The sequence below is a fragment of the Fusarium mangiferae genome (genome assembly GCF_900044065.1).
Source record: "Fusarium mangiferae strain MRC7560 genome assembly, contig: FMAN_scaffold020, whole genome shotgun sequence".
Classification (NCBI taxonomy): Eukaryota; Fungi; Ascomycota; class Sordariomycetes; order Hypocreales; family Nectriaceae; genus Fusarium; species Fusarium mangiferae.
The window spans coordinates 500379-523132 of record NW_024573940.1 but is presented as its reverse complement, the minus strand read 5'-3'; the positions used below and the strand labels follow the sequence as shown (position 1 = coordinate 523132).

Genomic DNA, 22754 nt, shown 5'->3' with positions numbered 1-22754 from the left:
AAATGCCTAAAGTCTGGACGAGTGTTACATTGTTGGTCGCCCACGTTCCCGGATCCGAGAACGGAGGATGACATTCCGAATTCTGATTTAACCGGTGAATCCATCGACTACCTTGCAAGCGAGGTCCGAAACACCGGTATTTTATGCGTCGATACTTCCAATTTCTTATTGCAACAAAAGTTGAGACGAAAGGAATATACCAGAGAATTGCGTAGAAAAGCCGCTGTAATAGCTGTCATCTGCACGACAATGGAGGCTCACGATGAAAGGAAACTCCCGCGTATCCCTCGATCTTGCCATCCAGAGGAACAACCATGTTTCTCCATTACATCCATCTCTGGACTGTGGTGGGTTGTTATCGCCCAGATTCATCAGCATCATTTCCTTTTTTGGGCTGTCGGAACTTGACAGCGTTGTCAGTTGACGCATCGAGACCACTCAATCTATAATGGAGCTATAATGGAAGACCATCATATCATTCCCATTGGGCGACGGCCTGACTGCCATCAGGAACGTGATCACTCACAAGTCCGTGCCGTTCAACCCGCAGCATTCTTTTATATCTCGCTCCTGAACCTGCATCACCCCATACTTCTCCTTTGGCCAGTCTCAATCAGCATCATCTCGAGACATAATTATGAAGATCGCTACTTCGCTCGCGGTGGTTGTAGCCTTGGTGCAGAGCACCTCTGCTCATTATATCTTCCAGCAGCTTAGTGTTGGGTCGACCAAGTATCCAGTCTTCCAGTACATTCGACAGAACACAAACTACAACTCTCCTGTCACTGGTATGTCTTGTTTCATACATAGTAAGGGCGTCCATGGGGTATTCTACTAATACTCATGTCTTAGACCTGGCCTCTAACGATCTCCGATGCAATGTCGGCACCTCAGGAACCAACACCCAGACTGTCGGAGTCAAGGCTGGCGACTCGATTACCTTCACACTTGACACTGCTGTCTACCACCAAGGACCGATTTCGGTGTACATGTCAAAGGCCCCCAGCACTGCCTCGTCGTACGATGGAAGCGGTAGTTGGTTCAAGATTAAGGACTGGGGTAGGCTGTCGCCAATCAGTTCGAATGACTGAAGAACGACTAACGACGCATGAACAGGCCCAACCTTTAGTGGCAGTAGTTCGACCTGGCCCATGTACCGTGAGTTGACATCCGTGGGAGCAATCCTTTCATGAACTGACCTTATTATGCTCGCAGTCAGCTACACTTTTAACCTTCCTACTTGCATTGCCAACGGCGAATATCTCCTTCGCATCCAGAGTCTAGGCATTCACAATCCTTGGCCTGCGGGTATTCCCCAGGTGAGACGACAATATTTCAAATCTCAGATGCACAAAAACTAACCCTAGGGATCATAGTTTTACATCAGCTGCGCCCAGATTAGTGTTTCCGGTGGAGGCAGCACTGTTCCCAGCAACCAGGTCAAGATTCCTGGTGCTTTCAAGGAAACCGATCCTGGCTACACCGCCAACGTAAGACTTATCCTACGTAAATAATAAGGAAGTGTTAACGCTTGGCCTCTCAGATCTACTCCAACTTCAACAGCTACACCATTCCTGGACCTGCAGTGGTATGTAAAGGAAAGAAACTCTCCCGCATGCGGTTATGGTGGCTGACCGTAACTCCAGTTCTCCTGCAACGGCGCCCCCGGCGGTGATGGTGGCGGCAGTGACCCCACTACGACTCTACAGACTTCTACCCGAGCGTCATCTACACAGGTTCCTCCCGTGTCGACTCAGCCATCTGGCCAGGTAAGTCACAAGTCCATGAGTGTCCACTACTATCCAGAGGTACTCAAAACGTGCTAACTTGAGATAGTGCGCTCTTCTCTGGGCCCAGTGCGGCGGAAGTACCTGGACTGGTCCAAAGTGCTGCGCCACTGGTACTTGCAAGGCGCTCAATGACTTCTACTCTCAGTGCACCACTTGAGGTCTTGTACTAATTCAAGAGTATATGACGAACTTAACTGGTTAAACATTGTGAAAAGGCGGTTAGAATCACCATTTCTTGTATATACCGTCAATAGCTATCTGGAAACCCCCATAATCACCACATTGTCGAGAACTCTTTCCGCTTAAGCTGGGAATGACTCCCCATTAACAGTTCGTGACTCCCCAAGCCCAAACAGCTTGACCAAACTTATGATCCCAATTCTCCTTCGAGTGTCCAATCTCCTGTTCGGCAGCACATGGCGCAGCAGTATAAAGCCTGAGAACACAGTTGGACTTCTTGGTGTTACCCCAGACCATCTAATGGAAAGGTAATCAGTCAGCAGACATTTGGCAAGTCCAGTGAGGAATATTACGTACATGATCGCCCTTGACACAAGTTGGGATGCTTGTGCAGCCTTTGTTCTTGGAACCAGAATAGGACCCTTCGAAGCCAGAGCCTCTTGGACAGTCGAATTGCATGGTCCACGCATTGGCAGACACGACAAGTGCCAAGACACTGAGTGTGAACTTCATTTTCGCAAAGTAGTAGATAGACTTTTTCAATGTTGCAAGCTTAATGATATGCTTAAATTTTCGCTTTTCACGAATTACCCTCAATATTTATAGAGCCAAGCGGTGTAATCTGCACGCCGTCTTATGAGAATTTTCGCCCCCACCTTGGACTGTAAATAGCTTCTACTATGATGCTATTTATGTGCCTTTCCTTTCTGCACGATGTTACACATCTCTCGATATTGCTGGCGGTTCAAAGACGGCTAATCCTAGTAACTGGCAACTGACTGGTGGAAGAGCTACTACCCCGCCTTGAATCTAGACTGCGGCTGAAGTTGTTGGTCCCCAATCAGACGTGGCACTGCTTACGCGCTTCCCTTCTCATTAGGCTTCAATTTCAGGTTCGCAAGTTCAACCCACCGAAAGCAGACCATCCGTAATTCTCTACCTTCACGCGATAACCGAAAGAAAACCGTGAAGCTACCAACCAGCCGATATCATGTCAGCCGACGCGCCGCAGTACCAGCACTTCATCCCACAGTTCATCCTGAAGAACTTCGGCCATCCTTACAAGTGCCCCAAGGCCCCTGCCAATGGCTCAAAATGCAAGAAGCACCATCACGAAAAAGGAAGATACCCCGGCAACCCTGTCGTAAATTGCTTGGAACTTTTGCCAGAGGGTTACAAGACTAAGGAGCTTTCTGTCAAACGCGTATGCGGCCTGGTTGACATGTACACAGATCAGTCGCCAAACGCACAAATCCCTCGCGAATTGGAGGGCAAATTCAGCAGGCTAGAGGACAAAACGAGTGTTGTGATTCGCAAGATAATTGGTGCTCACCAACGTGGAGAAGGAAAGGTCAAACTCACAAGGACACAGCAAACAATACTTCGCAAGTTCGTTTATCTACTCAATCAACGAGGTTCGGGCTTCTTCAAGACATACAACTGCAACAGCATCAACGACTATAAAAGTAACGACCAGGACCTTCTGAAAGAGTTTATGGATCGACGTGGAATTCAACGACCGTTAGATGTTTGGTTAGGGGCCTTGAGTGCTATCATCGATCTCGATATGAGCGTAACAGCAAATTGGCAACAAACTCTCAAATCAACTGTCTACCATGGCCTATTCCTCCATTTCGTGGAAAACATCACCGAGTTTTGGATGTCCTTCTGCACCCCTTCCAGCGAGGACCAAGAGTTCATTCTCTCTGACACGGGAAGCCATGTGTACGAAGGACCAACCGTCGATTTTCAGGACAAGACAACAGGAGAGTTCCTGAGTCTAGCACCCCGCTTCCATCTATTTGCGCCTATTTCTCCACGATTGATGATCGTCTTGAGAAGTAAGCATCTTCCAGAGCCACATGAGGATAGCAATCCCGAGATAAAGGCTATGCGTCAGCTTCAACGAGAGATTGAAATCGACTTGATCTATGGCCCAGGAACAACATCCATATTAGAAGATCTCCCTGTTCACAAAGCTATCAATAGCTACTCGACCTTGGTGAACGGAATATTGACAAAACGACCAGGCTGGGATGAACAACTTCGTCAGACTGATACCTTCTCATTCCCATTCTTCAAAATTTCCAGGCGACATGCCCGTATCATCAACGGTCTTCTGCTGGACCATGCCTTTCACGGCTTAACAGTCATCTTTAACAAAAAGACCGCATTCTTGGATCTCCTTGAATGGTTCTTGACGGAACCTTGCGAGGTTGGCAAAAGACTGGGCGGAGAACACCACGCAGAGCAGATGAGGTATCTTACGCGGTTGACGGCTTTGATGCATGCCGAAGGGCGAAATGTCTCACTTCGTACCACGAATAAGCCAGTCAGCAATCATCTTGACATCGAGAGTTATAAGAACCAGAATAATGCTGCCGCACGGTGGCTTGATGGCCTTGATAAGAGCCCGGCCGACAAAGAAGAGGCCAAAGACAGCCGAGAACAAGGCCATGATGCCAAGATTGATGCAAACCAACAGATCAAATTCGATCTTCAAGATGAGTCGGATGAAGAAGGAAATGACATCGAGGACCACCCTATTGAGCTTGATCCGACTGCGAAGTTTGGAGATGGCTCTAGGGAAGATCAACTTGTTGCTATGGTTTACGAGATGCTCGCAGATCGATGGGTCTCACCAGATCTGGGCCCTAAGATCCTGTCACGAGCGCAAGTTATGCCTGAGAACGTGAATGAATCATGCGTGATGTTTCGGGTCTGGCTTATAAATGGGCAACTGGACCGAAGGAAGGAACTGCCGGGCACAGACAGACAAGAAAGATTGCTCGGGCGATACCAGTTGCAACAATCCCCTATACTTTTCTGGTTGTTCCTGAAACAATGCAGACATCTTCTCTGGAATAGGGAACTCAAAGAAGCAAAAAAAGGCGACGTCTTTCCTGGAGAGGGCCCTGAAGATGAATATCTAAACGGTGAGGTTACTATTGTATCCATGAGAATGTTTGTTGAGCTGACAGCACGTAGAAATGACAATGCTAGAGCCTCATGATTTGAACATTAAGATGTGGAAGGCCATGAATCGTGATATCGCCCTGTCGCGTAAGCTCGGGGAGGAATTGAGCCCATCTGAACTCACACCTCCCGATGCTTCTGAATTCTCAACACAACACCAGTCAGCAAATGTCCGGAGGGCCCACCCAATGGAGCAACTATTGGTTATGGTAGTGGGCATACTTTATCTTGCAGCAATGACTTTTATGGTTGTATTTTTGGCTAATTGGTCAGATCGGTTTTTGCAGGCCTGCTTTGGAAGCAGTCTGTATGAGCTTCTGGAATTTACTGTTGGCTCCGTGTTATATATACTTCGGTGGCTAGTCTGGCTTTTGGGAGTCTTGCTCAAGATTTGTTATTATCTGTTACCTGTTATGTTCTTAGTTGCTGTCTCGATCAACGGTGGGCCCTAGACACAATAACAACATCATTCACCGCTGCCTTTCACACACAGAGGTCGAAATAACGAAGACATAAAGTGTTGGATTGCTATGTATAAAACAGATCAATGTATGCTATAGAGAACGTTTTGGATTAAAGTCCAAAAATCCACGAGCTGAATTACGGTCTGTAAAAATTAGAAGCAGCAGAGTGAAAGATCACGTACTTCGTTTCGCAGCTCTTAAGTTGTCAGTTCTTTGGGTTGTGATGTGACCCAATGAATTTACGCTGGTAGTCAGGCTTTATAAGTTCTCAAGCGACCAATGTCGACCCAGTAAGAAGTGCACGCCATAACAACATACCTTCAATAGTATGTGAGCTCCCAGTCTCGATACCCCAGGTTCATATCTTGCTTGATCGTTTGATTGGTCCTCTCGGCTACGGCATCGTCTAGTGCACCGACTTCAACTCCACCAGCTGAAAAGATGGAACAACTCGCGCTAAGATGGATCCTCCCGCCCTCCACTTCACGCCGAGGTTCATCTCAGCTTTAACACATGACGTCTTGAGAATGTCCCGAGATGAGAGAGAATAACAGAAGAACAGGAAACAAAAACCCTGGCCAGTAGTAGAATGAATGTCCGAAACGGCTTATCTGGTCGTCGTTCCTCCAACGTCTCCCAACGGCATTCAGACTAGTCTCACCAATAGAGTTTCACCTTCTCCATACAGACGTCATAGTCAAGTCTTACTCAGACCAAGTTCCAACCTCTAGCTCCGGCCTCAGCGGCTGAAATTATCTCTCATTTCTTCCAAACACCGTCACCAAAACACCTCAATTGCTTCACAGATCTACCAATTGAGGTGATGAGCAATGACTTCCTCTGACGAAGCGTCAGCTCACCAAAATGAAGCCGCCAAGGCATCACCAAAGCGAAAACTCCCGCCATGGCTGGACCACTTCAACGCCCACGACATGAAGATCTTTCTTCGGTGCTGGATCGCGATATGGGTTATGATGCTCCTCATCTTCATCCACCCCAGCCTCGTCGAGATCGGCCAAGCGACGTTCCTCGGTGCAATTCTTCTTTTTGCTGTTCCGCCGGCTAGCATTTTGTTTATTTACCTCCTTGCCGCGTTATCGCTGCTGTTAGGAATGTGTCTCGCGTGGTGCTGGGGTCTTTTGACGACGAAGGCTGCGCTGGCGACACGCTCTGATGCCGAGACACAGGCTAAGCTCCAGGCGCTGCAGCAGCAGGTTGGGGAGATTGCGAAGACGACAGGACAGACGCCGGCGTGGGAAGCGCAGATCTTGATTCATGAGGGTTTTATGCTGGATGCAAGAGTCACGGCCGTGTACTTCAGCATGGGCTGTTTGTTCATCTACGTCTTGGCTCGACTGCGATGCGCGAATCCGAAGCTTGTCCTCATGCAGATCTTTGGAACGATTGTTACCGATATTTTTATCCTTTTTGGCCCGACACTTCCCTCATTTCAAGGCGACCTCGCAGCTATTCTCGTCAAACCTGGAGCCATTGGAATCGGTCTGGGCTTAGCATGTTGCCTGCTTCTCTTCCCCCAGTCAACATCGTACATGGTTCTCGGTCAGATTGAGAAGCTAGTCCGCATGTCCAATTCAGCACTTTCCGCAACCAAGAGGCGATTTGCTGATGAGGCCATCCCGCTTGCTGAGCTCCAAGGAAATAGAGCTGGTATGATCGCTGTCTTCAAGGCCGGTCAGCCAGCCCTCGCGTTTCTTCCGATTGACTTTTCTCGCGGTCGATGGAACGCAGATGATGTCAGAGGTTTGCACCAGCGAGCGCGTAAAGTCATGTTTTCCAGTCTATATCTTCTCGACTTCCAGATCGCGCAAGTCCGCGGTAAGCAGAAGGAAGAGGAACATATCAAGGCTCAAGAAGATGGACGAATTGGCCCAGCAACGGATAAGGAGAAGTACGAGATAGGTCAACACCATCGACACGAAAATGCCACTATTTTGAGTGCTTTCCAAAGGCCTGAAGGATCCGAGATACGCTCTCGGACGAGAAATACGCTTCGAGATACGACATCAGACTTGCTGGAGATCGGGCCGCAAGCTATCAATCTTTCGGCAGATTACATCCATGCTGTCAATTCCTGCCGATGGATGGGAAAGCCGACGCCTGAACGGTGGGAGGAACTGAACCGAAATCTCCACGATACTTTGGCAAGGTCACGGCAGGCGAGGGAGGCATGCGTCATCAACACAACAAAGGGCGTTCTCGAGGCTCACGCCGAATTGTTTGACGAGAGTGGCCGCCTCAAGCCAATGGCGGGAACTGATCGACCATTCTTACCAAGCATGGTGATTGCTATGGTAATCGAGGAACGAATTCTGAACATGGCCATTGCGACTGAGAAGTTGTTGGAGTACATACTTCACCTCTCCGAAAAACGAACTAGCCATCGTATATGGGTTCCATCACGGCTACAATATGCTTTGGCCTGGATATTTCACGGACAAATCACCTTTCCAGGTTACGATATCTCAACAGAGGAAGATCCAGATCAAATGATGGATGGTGAAAGTTTCGATGAGCAAACAAAAGAGACGAAACGAAGACTAGATATCAGCCGAGGATACAAAGGCTCTTCTGCACAGAGAAGCAAGATTGGTCGAGTATTCATCGCGACGTACAACTGGTTGGTCAATCCGTCTGGCATGTATGCGCTGAGAATGGTTGCTGTTACCATTGCGACGTCCATACCGGCAGTACTTCCCAGTACAGCTGGTTTCTTCTACCGGGAGAAGGGCATCTGGGCCGTTATTAGTGCTCAGACTGTTCTGCTTGTGTATCTGGCTGACTTTACGTTTTCACTTATCGCTCGTACGATTGGAACTATTGTCGGAGGAGTCATAGGTATGGTGGCTTGGTATATCGGTGCTGGAAGTGGTGTCGGCAATCCATATGGCATGGCAGCTTCAACAGGCGTGATGATCATTCCCATGCTATGGTGGCGCCTTTATCTTCCTCCATCATTCGCATTTGCTACAATCATGGGCGGAGCTACCTTCTGTCTCGTTCTCGGCTTCAGTTGGGACCACGATCACATCGTCCAATATGGCCTTCCCGGTAAAGGCTACGAAGCATTCTGGAAGCGAGTCGTTACAGTTTTGATCGGTTTCGTCGCTGCGTTCGTCGTGCAATTATTCCCGAGTCCACCATCTGGAACCACGCACGTCTGCAAGATTCTCGCAAACTCGGTGCGAAGTCTATCAGATCACTACGCTCTTCTGATTTCTCACTGGGGCCGAACGGATAGAAATCATGGCCTGGGTGCAGTAGCGGAGCACATCTCGATTGAAGTTGCAGAGATATTACTCGCTGTGAGTCCTTCCATCGCGTTGCTGAAAGGCGAATTGAGCTTTGGGCCCTTCGACCAAAAGGTTCTTGCACAAACGAAGGAGCAGCTGCAGTACATGAACCAAGCACTGGGCGGTCTTCTCAATCTCGCATCTACCCTACCAAAAGAGATGCAGGACCGTCTTATCCGCGTTGCGAACATCCTCGATGAGCGATCGATTGGAGATGTCATGGCTGTTCTCGGCATCATTGAACAGGCTCTACGCACAGGCTCACCTCTACCCGAACGATTACCTGCACCGCTTGTCCGACGCGCCATCGATTCATTTTACGCTTCGAAAAGCGAAGTCCTTTTGACGACTACCCTAGTCGCAGATGAGGATCATCGACGATACTGCGTTGCCGTGACGCTGTATCTCAAATTTCTAGGAAGCATTGACGATTTGCTGATCGTCCTCAAGACAGCGCTAGGAGAGAGGCACATCATTTATCAGTGGGACGATGTCAAGGATATCGCATGAGTCGTCAGACCAATAACACTGTTCTTAGACCGAGCTTCAGGTGCATGAATCAGATTGGACCACAATTAGCCGAATATTTGACATTGATCAGTTATCGTATGAATGGAATGCAGTCGTGATTTCAGCCTCAAGGTCGTCGTCCAATTACTATCGAGGCGTGCCGAGCTCCAGCTCCTTCAGGTTAAAATCTCACGAGCCAAGTCGGTTGGTGGCGCATCGGGATCCACTACGTGGTAAGACTATTGATGCGTTAGGCGTTGGCCCAACACAAGTAGAAGCACTAAAATGCAGTGAGCAATTGTGCTGTGTTTTATGTCACTCTACCTTCTTTATGAAAAATTGTATCGTTACGCCAAGCTCGTGATGGGAACAAATGGCAATGGCCGACGACAGGCAACCACGAGTCTCATGAGAGTATTTTAGTTCATTTGGGTCTTTCTCTTCTTCAAACTGAGGACTCTTCTTCATCGATCTAAACATGGCCAATCTCGATACTCTCCCTGCTGAACTTGTCGCAAAAATCGTGAGCCATCTGTCAACTCAAGATGTCAAGGCCTTGAGCTGCGTCAGCTGGCTCATGCGGCACGCTGTTGTTGGAATTCTCTTCCGAACTCTCGTTATTCCCTTCCCGCTGGCATCTACTCAACCTCTGGAGGAGCTCATCCACAAGTATCAAGACTTCATCTCGACAGTCCACTTGCATGTCTCCTTTCAACCCAACATTGAGGAAAAGCCCCACGACGGTCCTATGCCCCGCGTATGGGGGTTAGCTCCAACAGACACACTCAAGAAAATCACCCAAGGCGATATCCTCAGCAATGTCAGTTCTTTCGTCCTCGAGTTCAACGGGGCACAATTCAAGGACCGTGGCTGGTGGGGTGAGCCCGCTCCTTGGTCAGATCCGAACTTGCCTGGCAGCATTTTCGAGAGTGGGGAGAACTGGGATCAGACACTGCAACAAGAACGGGATTTTATATGGCGTGCTCAATACGACGAGTTTATGCGAGCTATGTCAATGAACCCAAATATTACAAACCTCAAGATCGAAAACCTCATTCCCAGGAACGTTTCCGCATGGGAAACGTCAGAGTGGGCATCTTTCCTGGGAAGGCTGCAGGTTCTAGAGATTGGTGTCTTTGGCGGCGACGACGATTTGTTGCACACCAATCTCGGATTCATAGAGTTTATCAGGGGTTTGCCGCAGTTTATCATGAGGCATGCCCGAAACGTCAGGCATCTTACTCTCGAAGCCAGCCCGGACGCTTTATTTGGGGGAGCGTCTGCCAACTACTGCATCCCGCTACCCTTGAAGGAAGACCACTTCCCCTCCCTCCGCTCACTCACGCTCAAGAATATCATGATCGGACCTGATCTGGTAGAGTTCCTCACGAGTCGAGTCGATTGTTTTGAAGAGCTTGAGCTACAAGACTGTATGTGCGACGAGCCTGAACCGGAGTACGGACCTGATTGGGACCTGGAACCCGTGTCCTGGGCTGATCTGTGGAGAGCCATGAGGGAGAGCAATATGCGAATTTTCAAGGTGTCTGTCGTGCAAAGTAAGACCCCTCCGCTTCTATGGCAGGAGGGCAGTAGTGAGGAGGACGAGACCAGTGAAGAGTCCGTCGCGGCTGCAAGGATTCGAAAGATGCTGGAAGAGGATAGAAGTTTGGTGATATGGAGATATGCTAGGGTTGATTATAAGTACGGTTGGATCGTGGACCTGTCGGATGATAATGTGAGGCATTTTGAGGAGGGTGAGGATCAGCGGGAATACGTGAAGCTTTTGGAGATGTTGGAGGAGAGGAATAAGCAGCGACGTTGATGAAACAAGCGGTAAAGAGCCGGTCAACCAACAGATTCTTTAACCAAGTATTAAAGGCTATCATGCTATGGCCATCAATTACATGTTTATATATTTTACAATGATGTTAGACTGTAATGAATGTCTATCTGGACCATGACTTCATCCCATTCTTTGCCAAATCCCAGACCAATTCGAGGTAACAAGCTGGATCAGGCCTACCGGTCTTAACAGACTCGGCAGTATTCAGGCTGTCAGCCTCTGCTAAAAGACAAAAATTTAGATATACTTAGCCAACTAACGAAAAACATTGTGTATATGGTAACATTATGTATATGGTTCGATATAGAACCACACTCACTCATTCAGGCAAAAATAGAGAAGAGATTCATCTGCGGAAAAAGCAAAAGAACAGGGTCTGGCCGGGGATTGAACCCGGGACCTCTCGCAAGCTAAGCTATAGGGTTTTCCCTAAGCGAGAATCATACCACTAGACCACCAGACCGATCAAGTTTAATAAGAGTGTATCTCAAAATTCAGTCTATGTTTGTCATTTGGTTTCGTGCTGTCAAAATTGTCGCGATTCGCTGGTCGCTAAAGCTTGGATCTACTCTTTTCCTCGAGCTCACATTTTCTCTTATCTAAACGCACTTCATTTCCCCCGTCTAGATAAGCTTATGGCGCCTTCTCGTTACTAAAATTTCCTTCATACTGAGAAACCTTAGCGACTGTGGTGCTTTGTTTCTACGCATATTACCTTCTTAAACATCATTTTTTTAAATTACAACAAACTCGCCGGATCGTTCCGCAACTTTGTGTCCCCCAAATGATGGCTCCTGATGGGGTTGAAGGTTCATCAGCAGTCATGTCGGTGTAAGTCCATTGGGTCCAGCGTTCAAACACCAAACTCTGTTCCAATCCATAGTGAAACACTCACCATTTCATGCGCTGCCCTACGGGGCATCATCCCCGGCGTTGATCAGATCTGAACTCCTTGATTGGTCACTTCTAGTGGATGCCCTGTAAATCTCGCTACGGGGAGCCTAGCTCCATTGAGGTTAATCCACTGAATGATAGGATTTCTGCCTGGCTAGTCCCTATCGCTATTCCCATTCTGTTCCCTCTCCTTTCCCAATTTCCCGCCTTGATTTTCCCTTCTTCAACATCTCACGTTCATTCATTCGCTCATTTTCAGCCACAAAATACTTTCACTTCATACACTCGCTATCAATATTCAACATGTCTTCTGCTCTCGTCACCTCTCTCCCCATCTTCGCCGGGGCTGGCTCGTCACAGACTCTCGTCGCTGAAGTCCTCGGCGCAGACGCGGATCATACAACATACGTTCTGAACTGCCCCTACGTTGACCCCGAGAGCGAGGAGTTCCAGACCATGGACGACTGCGGTGTCTACAACAACACCTACATCATCGGACCATACATGAGCAAAACTCTCCCTCCTGGTGCCGCTAGCACTGGCGACTTTGATCTCTTCATCACCATGCCCGGCGACGCAGAGGATGACTGGAAATTCTCCGTCCACTGCGAGATGTCGCGTACCGTCGCGCAGAAGTGCACCACCGTCAACATTGGCGGCAACGACGATGGCCACCCTACCGCGACTCTGACCAACACTGATGATCTTGAGGATTACGGGTTTAGAACATTCGACTACGGTGCTGTTTCTATCACTGCTGGCCAGGACCTCCTCGACGCTAAACACGCGAGCGCCACCGCAACTGCTAGCGACGCCACTAAGACTAAGACTTCGGGAAGCGATGCTAGTGGATCTGAGACTTCTGGTGCAGCTACACCCATTAACACATCTGGTGCCTCGTCTTCTTTCACGCGTGCGTTTGGTGCTTTGTCTCTGGCTGGTGTCGCTGCTGCCCTCATCCTATGAAGTTCCGGCTCAGAATAACTCTCTTGGTACAATTCTTGTATAAGCATCAAAAATGAGGACTTGGGGTTGGAGACGATGAGTCTCGTAATGCACAGGATTAAGCTTCATATTTATAGTTTAGGCAGTCGATATATGTAAACTAAATTTCTGCCTCATCCTTGGTTGGACGATATGCGTGGGCCCCCAATCTGAGTTTAAACTTGTCGGGTCTGATTGAGTTTTTCCCCGGCAACTACAGCCCGGACCAGACTGCACCCTGAGTCCTCATATCATGAGCCAACATAACTTTAAAGTGATCTCGGCTTGCGAACAAGAAGAAAGCTTGCAATACTTACTTCATATGAAGACTTGAATGTGATGGCACTCCTTAGTGCGAGTCGTGTTGAGCAGCTGGGGGGCGTAGGCGTGCGAGTCGAGATTAAATCATGGCATGGAGTGTGTGAGCATCAAAAGTCAATAGGATTGAGCATGATAAAAGGGAAATGATCCTCACAAGACGTAGTTCCTCCTTTTGGGTTGGCGCTAGCGAAGGTAAAATGCTGCTGTGATGGAACAGGGTTGGGCCCTCCTCGAGCCCTTTTTCGAGGGGTCACAGCAAACATGTCTTGTGTTGCTTCGAGGGTTCACAATTGAGTGTCCATGAGACTGGCAATCCTCTGGCAAGAGGCAAAATATGGTATAGAAGTTAAGAATCGTGAGCCGGCATGAGAGAAAGCCAGGGCAATTTCCAGGATGACCGAATGAGTAGGACGTAGTGGTTGCCTCGGGAACCAAAATTCTCAAAGCATAGCTAGGTCAATGATGATATGTATGAGTCTTACCATCGTCAATATTCTGCATACCCCCCTTCCTGATGAAATAATGCTACTCGCTTCATCGCGAAGGAGACAAAGCTATAGTAAGCTAAGGATGGGATGGATCTTGGTTTAAAAGAAAATGATATTAGTTGCTGCATCCCTTGGTATTTTGTGTTTTGCAGAGCAACCCGCGTCTTTGAAACCGAGGAGACCATGGCCCATGCATCCCCAGGCACTTTAGGAACCGTCAAATCGAAACCTGTTCCAGTTGAGCCTTCGTCAGTCCCTCCCTGACCCTGTTCCGGAATCTCTCTTTTGACATTGTGTTCGCCACTGTGAAAGCGGCTGAAGGCACGATACAAGAAAGGCCGAGCCGCACCAAAGCTTCACGAAGATCGAAAATTCGCATCCAAAGCAAAAACAAAGTCACTTGTAGTAGGGATAGATTGCCTGAGACCTTAACCTAAGGCTTACATCCATTGGAAGGGGCCACAGTCCGAAACCACTGGCACAAAAGTTTAGCGTAAGCTTTTTACGGTCTGCCACTGATTTGAGAGTTAGATCAACTAGTGCCAATGTTAACTCTGATATAGTTCCCCTGGTCGGGCAATGTCATCTCAGGTAAGTTCTTCATACCACCATAGGCAAGGAAGTTCACAGATATACAACGTAGCTAGCCATTCCAATCTAAAATGACCATATCACTTATGGGATTCAAACAGCTCCTACGACAGAGGAGATTTTCATGCGAGTAGACTTATCAAATAAGGGGATGAAAGAGGAGATCTAGGGGAGGATGAAGTAGTAAAATAATTGTGCACGGTTTCCTTACATGTGTTTGTCTAGTAACTTTCATCCTGTATTTGCCCCTTCAACCTTCTCATCAGGATGCTTTCAGCAATGCCTCTGCTTAGAGAGAACAGTACATTGTATATCCCCGCATGACGAATCAAAGCAGACCTTCTACATGCACACTGTGTGACTCTACACGGTACTCTTCCATCAAAGTCAAAGGCCGGATGAAAGACTGTATACATGCCCAGGGTGATGGAGTTTTGATAGGAGATTTTTGTTTTCGCCTCTCAATGTCAAACCAACTTACACTGATACCCATGCCTTCATTCGTCGGAGTAAAGCCATGATTTAACAAGCTTTCATTCTGCAATCTTTAACATCTTATGCCTGCAAACTTGACTTCTCTTCGGCTCTATAAAATCCCACATTTCCCTCTCTGTCTTTCTCTCCTCATTCATTTCAGTTAATCACATCAAACAACCAAGTCTAACTTTCGACGACTCACACCTAACACTACAATAAACGAAAAGGTTGTACTCCTTCCTACCTCAACACTCTTACATACAACATATCTCCAGCTACAATGAGAACCAACGAGCAAGGACAGAAGATTGCCTGTTCAAAGTGCTTTGCGGGGCACCGAACAACAGCATGTGTTGACGCCCCAGGCCACCAAGGTAAGCACGCGCCCTCCCCAAACCACAACGGAATCGTCGCTAATAAACTTTGCAGATCGCGTGCGGGTGGTCCCCTCAGCTGGTCGTCCACCCGGTGCCAAGACTAACCCAGTCAGGGTCGCTGAGGAACGGGAAAAGAAGAGGAGACGCACGGTGGACAAGCTGCAAGAGGATCGAGCTGCAGCCTTTCGCGTCTATGATCTTCCACGCGCGGCTTCTGAACCTGTGCTAGGGGGCTTTTTTGCTGGGAACCCGCAGGTTCCCGTCCAGGGGTACCAGAATCTGGGGAGCCTTGCAGGCCCTCATGCTCCTGTCCCTTCTGTTGCACGGCGTTATACTTTCCCTCCGAATCCCCTTCCTGCTGGCTTACCTGGACCCGTCACGCATTCCTTGGAGCAGCCAGTGGACCCTGGCATAGGTCAATGGTCCTTTCTTCTTGCTCCCGCTGATTCTGTTCCTGTTTCTCCCCCTCCTACCCTCGATTTCCCTGTTACTGCTCATGGCAATGCTGTCCCTGTTTTTTCCTTTGGAGTAGATGATTTCTCGGACGTCGGGTTTAGGATGTCCATCCCAAACCCTCCAAATCCTCCTGCTCCCTCACCGGGCTTTGGTACCATTAGTAATCCTCTTTACTTTGGTTTCCACAGTCCCATGCCCACCCTTGGTCACCCTTCTCTCCGTCCGTTCCGCCCTGCCCCAGTTTCCCAACCTGTCTTGGTCAACCAGTTCGGTGCTATGGCACCGAACTCTTCCGTCAACAACCCGGTGACGGGGTTTCCTCAAGTTGACATGATAGCTCAGGTTGATCAAGTGGACACCAGGACGCTCCAAAGTCTCCAGGAAAGTGCCATGGCAGCTGAGGATTTTGTCCGTCCTGCTCCCTTTATCCCATCCCCCGACCTCTTTCCACCTAACGAAGAGGTCCAGGAGACGGTTTCTTGGGACGGGCTTATCCCTTATCCCTGAGCAGGTTGAGGTTGTTCAGCCCACGCCAGCGGCCAACACAGATACCCAATCTTCCGACTCTCCGAGTTCCTCCGGGTCGTGGACGTTTCTTAATCCCCTGACTTCGGATAGTGCCTTCACCGCGGAACTTCCTGGACTTGGTACTCTGGCTGGTCAGAGGGCATCGACCTCATCTGGCCAAAAGTCTTTCTTTGATGCCGCAGCCCATGTTGACGGCCTCTTTATAGGTGGAGACCAGTATGAACCTGGAGAAGAGTCTGGTTGTCCTATCGAAAAGGCTGGTGACTTATTCCTTTCTCTGGTGGTTTTGGTGATTTTCTTTTTTTAAGGACTGAGAGAAACAGAACCTGTGTATTGCGGCGGGCAGACTTACGGTTCTGGAAATGGTAACCAGAGGAGCAGCTGGAAAGAGGGGTAGAATGCTGGATCAAGTCAGCCTACTTATGCTTTGAGGAATCATGAGGCTAGAGCTCATGAAGGTATGAGTCATTAGCAAAGGGGTCAAGTGCAAGTCAAATGGAAAGCCCCGGAATCACGTGGAAAATTCAACGATGGACTTATTTCATGCCGTCTCGGGCCAGTCCAAAGTGTGGCCCGGCGATACAGAAGGGTTCTTACCTGGAACTACTCGCACTGATTAGGAAGCTAAGTCAGCCAGATTTATAGGCCATGAATGGGGGCTATCGAGGAATTCGGGGATGAAGCAGAAGAAAAGGTTGTCAAGTTTACTTCAACATTATCGAAAGGCACATGCCGACACCCAGATTCACGCCAAGACAGTTCCTCCACGAGCGTATCTTACTATTCATGGAGGAGTCTCAATCTGATATCGTGATAAAGGGAGATAGGATGGATAGTCATATGTTTTTGGTTTGCATGGCGCTGTGGAAGGTGAAATACCCCACGAAGAAGTCGTATCTCATCGCGTTGTTGCTCTGAGGAGGAAGAGGGATTTAGGAGTCATGATACATTAAGGTCTGCATTTCGAAAACAACATAGGTCATTTGGTTGTTGTTGGTTACTACACTTTCGCTAGTATCTAATAAAACTGTCTCTTGTGCTTTTTGAACGACATCGATTCCAAAGTTAGTCCACATGCTTAGCCCCTCCTCATTCGTCCACGTCTGCGTGAATGCTTCTGCCTGAACTCTCAATAACCAGTCATCCATCAATCTGCTCCAACCCAAGTGACACACGCGACAGCCGCTATTGCAGCTAAAGCACCCAGGATCAACATTTGAAACCCTTCGATCATCCACGAACGCACTGATGCATCTCCTGTTTGTAGGATGTAGCTCTTCCCAGCTCCAAAAGCAAATAATACCAACAGACAGAGACAGGAACTCCATTGTAGACCGAGGCCGACTGTGCTGGTGAAGAAGTAGGGAAATAAGGGAATGATGCCGCCGATAGTGTAGCCTAGCGATATCGAGAGGCCAGATATGATTGGCGACTGGGGCGTTGGTTGTGAGGGCGTTATGTCTTCTTTTAGAGAGCTTAAGCGTGAGATCACGCGTTGGAGATCTGAGGGCTCTTGTTGAATGGTGTTGAGGATTGTCGTGACTGTTGAGCTCGGCAGGTCCAAAGGCTCGAGGTGTTGTCGCACCAGTTCCTCCGCTTGCATCTGCATCTTTTCGGATTGTTCAACCATGTAATCGCTTTCACTACTCCTCTCGTAGCTCTGCTTTGATTCCTCCAGATCTTTTGTCTCAGGCTGGCAAGGCGCGCATTCGTCTCGTGCTGCGAGATATCCTCCAATTCCCATACTGATGCTGCCAGCGCATAATTCTGCTAATCCGCCAGTGATAACCGTATCCGTCTTTCCAAGCGAGCTGAGCCCAGCCGTCAGGGCGAAAGGCACTGTAAGTCCATCTGAGAAACCGAGCGTAAAGTCGGATAGGAAGCGTTTGAATGCTGGACTCTGTGATGACTTCATTTTGAACAAAAATGCTTATCTCTAAACGTCGAGGTCACAAACGAAGATGTAAGAAGGGAAAAGACCTCGAAAAGTCAGGACCAGAAGTCCTTGCTACCTCCCACGTGCCTTCCTATTCCATCCCATGATGCATCTCATCGGTGACAAGACAGGATAGCTCACGGCATGATATTGCCGACCGCAGCACAAAACAGTCCCGCAACCGAAGTGATCTACATCGCACATGGTACAACGCCGCGATCTTACAGGTCCGCCACGCGCTAGCGACTGCTGACCAAAGTGCGCTATTTGATTCGCCTGCCCCTGGGAGATGGTGTCCTAGTGCAAAAGATCCCTGAAGCAAGAAAGGCTAATGGATGGATCGTTCGGCCCGTTGACTTGGCGATCTGGCATGTGCTTGGCAAATGGCAATTGAACCACGAGTCCATTGAAACATTGTGAGGAATCGGTAGCGACTTGTGGCTGATAGCTTAAATCACCACAGAGGACTTAGTTGAGGATTTTAGAGGCTAAGGCTCAGTGTAATTGGCTCTTTATTCTATCTAGACTGATATTATAGAATTGATGCTATTTATATTATCCTGATTATACCAAGTATCTATGCAGCAATCTAGGTAGACTTGGCAGGCTCATAACCCTTGGGAGGGTTAAGTCCATCGTTAACCTCAATAGTATCCTTGTAGTAAGTAGGATTCTTGCTCTTCTTCCACTCCTTACGAATAGGCTCAAAGATCTTGCGTCCCGAGAAACTATGCTCGAGATCCAAGTTGGGCGCAACATACTCCTTGTTTCCACCGTTGGTGTTGAAGGGGCCAGCATACGAGGCGTTCCAGAAGTAGCTGTCCAGCTTGTGAGACTTCCACTTTCGGATCTTGTCGCCCGTCCTTTGCGCAACCAGCTTGAACACGTTGGCGCCCACGTCCCAGCGGCCGAGGGTGTCGAGACCCCAGTTCGCGGAGACGGTGGCGATCTCCGAGTAGTGGTTGTAGAAGCTGTTGTCGTTGGTTCCGACGAGATGCTTGGGGACTGCGTCGCCGAGAAGAATTCCGAGAATGTGGTTCTGACGAGCGTAGGTCTCGTTCTCATCCCATGTGACAAGAACAAGAGTGTTTTGCATAAAGTGCTTGTCCTCGAGAAGGGGCTCGAGGAAAGTACGAGCCCACTGACCAGCAACAGTAACGGAAGTATCGTGTCCGTCGGAAGTCATGTTGGGGGTGATGAACATCCACTGAGGAAGCTTGTTCTCCTTGAGATCCTTGTGGAAGACAGACTTCTCAGTGTCGACGAGCGAGAGGTTCTTGATCTGAGAAAGGCGCTGCTCAGAGGTAGCGATGCTGTCGTGGAGAACAGCGGGGTTGTGCTTGCGAACGTAGTCATTCTTGCCATTCTGGTGGTTCACCCAGGAGAAGCCCTCGAAGCCAGAGTAGGGCATGTCCTCTTGGTACAGACCCCATGAGATACCACGGTGCTCGAGGAGATCGATCACAGTAGAGACATTGCGCGGGTTGCGGTTGAAGTCGTCATTCTGCATGCCAAAGTAGTCACCAGCAATGGCGGCCATGTAGTTTGGCTCAGAGGGATGGGTCACTCCGAAGTAATTCTCAAGAGTGATACCCTTCTTGCGGAGCCAAGTAAAGTTGGCTACACCAATTAGTTTTCATCCTATGATCAATTGATGAAGGGGAAACTTACGGTCACCGAAAGCCTTCTCGTAGTTCTCATTCTCAAAGTAAATGATGGCAATGCGATCAAATGCCTTGCCCTTCACCTTGGAAGTAGGACTGCTGGTCTTGGCGGTCGCAGCAGCAGCAGCGACTTCAGCGGTGCCGGTGGCAGTGTAGCTGGTCTCCCAGCCAGTCTCATGCTTGTGCTGCTTGTGCTCCTTGGGGGGCTCATAAGAGTGGCCGAGGGCCAGGCCAGCGACGGCCAAGAGGGTAGCAGTTTGGAAGAGCATAACGATTGAATTCAAACACAAACTTGAACTTGAACTTGGGCTAGAGATCGACGCTCAATTGGCAGCAGCGTGATTGGGTTTCATATAGGAATGCAGATCAAACTGCACGGATATCGTGCCGTGCGTTTCCCCACCGTCGGTCAACGCAACGTCGTTGGTGTAAATCATGGTGAACTTTTGTAATAGCTCTCGAGAGAATGTAACGCCAATGGACTGCATAGGCAGGGCACGTGTGAGTGATTCTGGGGGTTCAGAAGGGTTCTGCTCGCGTGCCGACTCTTCCGGTTCCTCGGGTTTAACGTCGCGCTAAGATGATCCCTGCTTGGGTGGGTGGAGTATGCATTGAGGGTTCATCTTGGAGCTCGAGTTTGTTCTTTTGAACGAACGACATGACAACGTGGGCTTTTTTCTCAATTTCTTCAGTGTGAAGTATGGATGAGATCAAGTCGCCTTGGGTTAAGGAGGACGAGAGAGATGGTGAGGGGACGTGGTTCCTTGGTGATGAGGCTGCTTTGACGTCAGAGCAAGCGGTCGAGAAAGCTTCATCGAGGACCAAAGCACCAAAAGGCAAGGGCTTGACGATATTCGTCGCAGTCGCTGGCCTCATTTCAATTCTCCTTTTGGCTACAGTCACTCTGAACCTCCAAGTCCGACCCTCAACACACAAAGAAACACATCCAAAACCACCTCAGCCAAGCAAACCAGCTCCAACGCCAGAGACAATCAAACACCAAGAACCAATCCCCTCAACACCTCAACTCCGCGATACAAAAGAATACATTCTCTCAACATCATGGGACTCCAAATCCACTCCAGCAACAAGAGAATATTTCTGGACCATCAACGACGCCGTTCTCAATCCCGATGGCGTCTTCAGACCAATGATTCTCATCAACAATCAATATCCTGGACCTCTCGTTGAGTGCAACGAAGGCGATACCATTATCGTCCATGTTGAGAACAAGGCCGTCAATGCGACTGCGATTCATTTCCACGGCATGTTTCAGAACGGCACGAATAATATGGATGGAACAGTTGGCATTACTCAGTGCGCCATCGCGCCAAACTCAAACTTTACTTATAAATTTGATGTCAAGGGTCAGCACGGCACGTATTGGTATCATGCGCATCATAGCGCACAGGCGTCAGATGGATTACTTGGACCGATGGTTGTTCACTCCAACAAGGAGGATGACCTGCAGAAGATGGATTACGCGACTGATAGAGTTGTTATGGTTCAGGATCACTACCATAACTTGACATCGGAGCTTTTAATGGAGTATCTTGCTCCAGATCAGGAGAATAACGAGCCGGTTCCGGATAACGGCCTTATCAATGGGCGGAATGTTCGCGATTGTGAGGACTTTAAGGGTTGGGCGTGTAACACTACGGACATCGCGATACCGACGATAGATCTTGAAGCTGGGAAGCGTCATAGACTGCGCATCATCAACGTCGGCGCCTTTGCAGAGTTTCAGATCCAATTCGACGAGCATCCATTCTACGTCACCGAAGTCGATGGCACAGACGTTCATCCTGAACCAATTCATCGAGTAAACGTCCTTCCCGCACAGCGGTATAGCGTCGTGCTTGAGACAAACGTCACAACAGCTTCGACGTTCTGGATGAGGGCTAGGATGGTGACGCACTGCTTCAAGAACAAGAATGAACGTCTTCAGTCTGAAACGCGAGCCATCATTCGATATACTGGCAGGGACGAGAAGACAGCTTCTCAAGAGCCAACGAGCAAGGAATGGCCTGATGCGATTGAGGTCATCTGTCGCGATTTAAACACCACTGCCCTTCGACCTGTTGAAGTTGTATCGCCACCTCCAGCTGATGAAGTCATCGTTCTTCGCGCAAACTTTGAGATAGGAGATTGGCGCTTGGCAAGAGGGTTCTTCAATGAATCGACTTGGCACGCTAACGCAACGCATCCCTCTTTACATCGATTCCTCGACAGTGGGTTACAGAGTACGTCTGCCAAGAACCCCATCGCCATCAATGAGAAGGTGTTTGAACGCCCGAAGGAATTTGTGCTAGAAACAAGCGGTATTCGAACAATAGATATCTCAATCAACAACTTCGACGACGGGGCTCATCCCTTTCATCTCCACGGCCATAAATTCTTCGTCCTCCTTCAAGGCCGAGATGGGTATCCGCCCAGCGCAGCAGATCTACCAGAGTACCTAGAATCACATGGCCTTTTGGAAAACCCACTGAGGAGAGATACACTTACTGTCGAGGGGTATGCTTGGGCTGTTATTCGGGTTGTGCTGGATAATCCGGGTTTATGGGCATTTCACTGTCATAATACTTGGCATGCTGAGTCTGGAATGTTGATGCAGATGTTGGTGAGGCCGGAGATTATGAAGGATTGGAAGGTTGGTGATGAGGAGAGGGGGTTGTGTAGTAGGGAGGGTGTTCTGAAGGGGATGAGGCCGGATGATAGTATTTGGTTTGGACAATTCAGACGGTAGATAGAGGTGGGCTTAGACCTTTCGTAAGCATGTGGCGTTTTGGGTATTATTATTTTTAATTAGATGAATGTTCTTTCCAATAGTCGAGTAGCTTTGACAACGAAGGCAAGAGACTGATAGAACTGCGCTTTAAGTGACAAGGTGAGAAGATCAGGCAATGTGAATATGATAGGGTTATTACATCCCATTCTGACAACATTTACCCGTTTGAAAGA

General features: G+C 48.8%; 10 protein-coding genes and 1 non-coding gene across 11 annotated transcripts; 7 read left to right on the top strand and 4 right to left on the bottom strand.

Moving 5' to 3' along the window:
* Positions 1 to 637: 637 nt before the first annotated feature.
* On the top strand, positions 638 to 1947 carry FMAN_14535 (uncharacterized protein; the record flags this gene model as incomplete). The annotated part of the gene is made up of 8 exons (XM_041825246.1): positions 638 to 788; positions 853 to 1059; positions 1117 to 1158; positions 1216 to 1319; positions 1377 to 1490; positions 1544 to 1588; positions 1647 to 1769; positions 1837 to 1947. The coding sequence occupies 8 exons, from the start codon at positions 638 to 640 to the stop codon at positions 1945 to 1947; spliced, it is 897 nt and encodes a 298-aa protein (XP_041690646.1).
* Positions 1948 to 2114: 167 nt separating this feature from the next.
* On the bottom strand, positions 2115 to 2483 carry FMAN_14534 (uncharacterized protein; the record flags this gene model as incomplete). Its single annotated transcript, XM_041825245.1, has 2 exons — positions 2115 to 2267; positions 2328 to 2483. The coding sequence occupies 2 exons, from the start codon at positions 2481 to 2483 to the stop codon at positions 2115 to 2117; spliced, it is 309 nt and encodes a 102-aa protein (XP_041690645.1).
* A 478-nt stretch (positions 2484 to 2961) lies between these two features.
* Positions 2962 to 4983, top strand: FMAN_14533 (uncharacterized protein; the record flags this gene model as incomplete). Its single annotated transcript, XM_041825243.1, has 1 exon — positions 2962 to 4983. One exon carries the CDS (start codon positions 2962 to 2964, stop codon positions 4981 to 4983), a length of 2022 nt encoding a protein of 673 aa, XP_041690644.1.
* A 1257-nt stretch (positions 4984 to 6240) lies between these two features.
* On the top strand, positions 6241 to 9231 carry FMAN_14532 (uncharacterized protein; the record flags this gene model as incomplete). Its single annotated transcript, XM_041825242.1, has 1 exon — positions 6241 to 9231. One exon carries the CDS (start codon positions 6241 to 6243, stop codon positions 9229 to 9231), a length of 2991 nt encoding a protein of 996 aa, XP_041690643.1.
* A 478-nt stretch (positions 9232 to 9709) lies between these two features.
* On the top strand, positions 9710 to 11053 carry FMAN_14531 (uncharacterized protein; the record flags this gene model as incomplete). Its single annotated transcript, XM_041825241.1, has 1 exon — positions 9710 to 11053. One exon carries the CDS (start codon positions 9710 to 9712, stop codon positions 11051 to 11053), a length of 1344 nt encoding a protein of 447 aa, XP_041690642.1.
* Positions 11054 to 11446: 393 nt separating this feature from the next.
* On the bottom strand, positions 11447 to 11537 carry tRNA. The gene is given in 2 exon segments: positions 11447 to 11482; positions 11502 to 11537. It is a non-coding gene; the product is annotated as a tRNA-Pro (tRNA).
* A 734-nt stretch (positions 11538 to 12271) lies between these two features.
* On the top strand, positions 12272 to 12934 carry FMAN_14530 (uncharacterized protein; the record flags this gene model as incomplete). Its single annotated transcript, XM_041825240.1, has 1 exon — positions 12272 to 12934. The coding sequence occupies one exon, from the start codon at positions 12272 to 12274 to the stop codon at positions 12932 to 12934; it is 663 nt and encodes a 220-aa protein (XP_041690641.1).
* Positions 12935 to 15109: 2175 nt separating this feature from the next.
* FMAN_14529 (uncharacterized protein) lies at positions 15110 to 16497 on the top strand (the record flags this gene model as incomplete). The annotated part of the gene is made up of 3 exons (XM_041825239.1): positions 15110 to 15203; positions 15259 to 16124; positions 16174 to 16497. The coding sequence occupies 3 exons, from the start codon at positions 15110 to 15112 to the stop codon at positions 16495 to 16497; spliced, it is 1284 nt and encodes a 427-aa protein (XP_041690640.1).
* An 840-nt stretch (positions 16498 to 17337) lies between these two features.
* FMAN_14528 (uncharacterized protein) lies at positions 17338 to 18105 on the bottom strand (the record flags this gene model as incomplete). Its single annotated transcript, XM_041825238.1, has 1 exon — positions 17338 to 18105. The coding sequence occupies one exon, from the start codon at positions 18103 to 18105 to the stop codon at positions 17338 to 17340; it is 768 nt and encodes a 255-aa protein (XP_041690639.1).
* A 610-nt stretch (positions 18106 to 18715) lies between these two features.
* FMAN_14527 (related to acid phosphatase Pho610) lies at positions 18716 to 20059 on the bottom strand (the record flags this gene model as incomplete). The annotated part of the gene is made up of 2 exons (XM_041825237.1): positions 18716 to 19746; positions 19798 to 20059. The coding sequence occupies 2 exons, from the start codon at positions 20057 to 20059 to the stop codon at positions 18716 to 18718; spliced, it is 1293 nt and encodes a 430-aa protein (XP_041690638.1).
* A 431-nt stretch (positions 20060 to 20490) lies between these two features.
* FMAN_14526 (uncharacterized protein) lies at positions 20491 to 22539 on the top strand (the record flags this gene model as incomplete). Its single annotated transcript, XM_041825236.1, has 1 exon — positions 20491 to 22539. The coding sequence occupies one exon, from the start codon at positions 20491 to 20493 to the stop codon at positions 22537 to 22539; it is 2049 nt and encodes a 682-aa protein (XP_041690637.1).
* Positions 22540 to 22754: the final 215 nt, after the last annotated feature.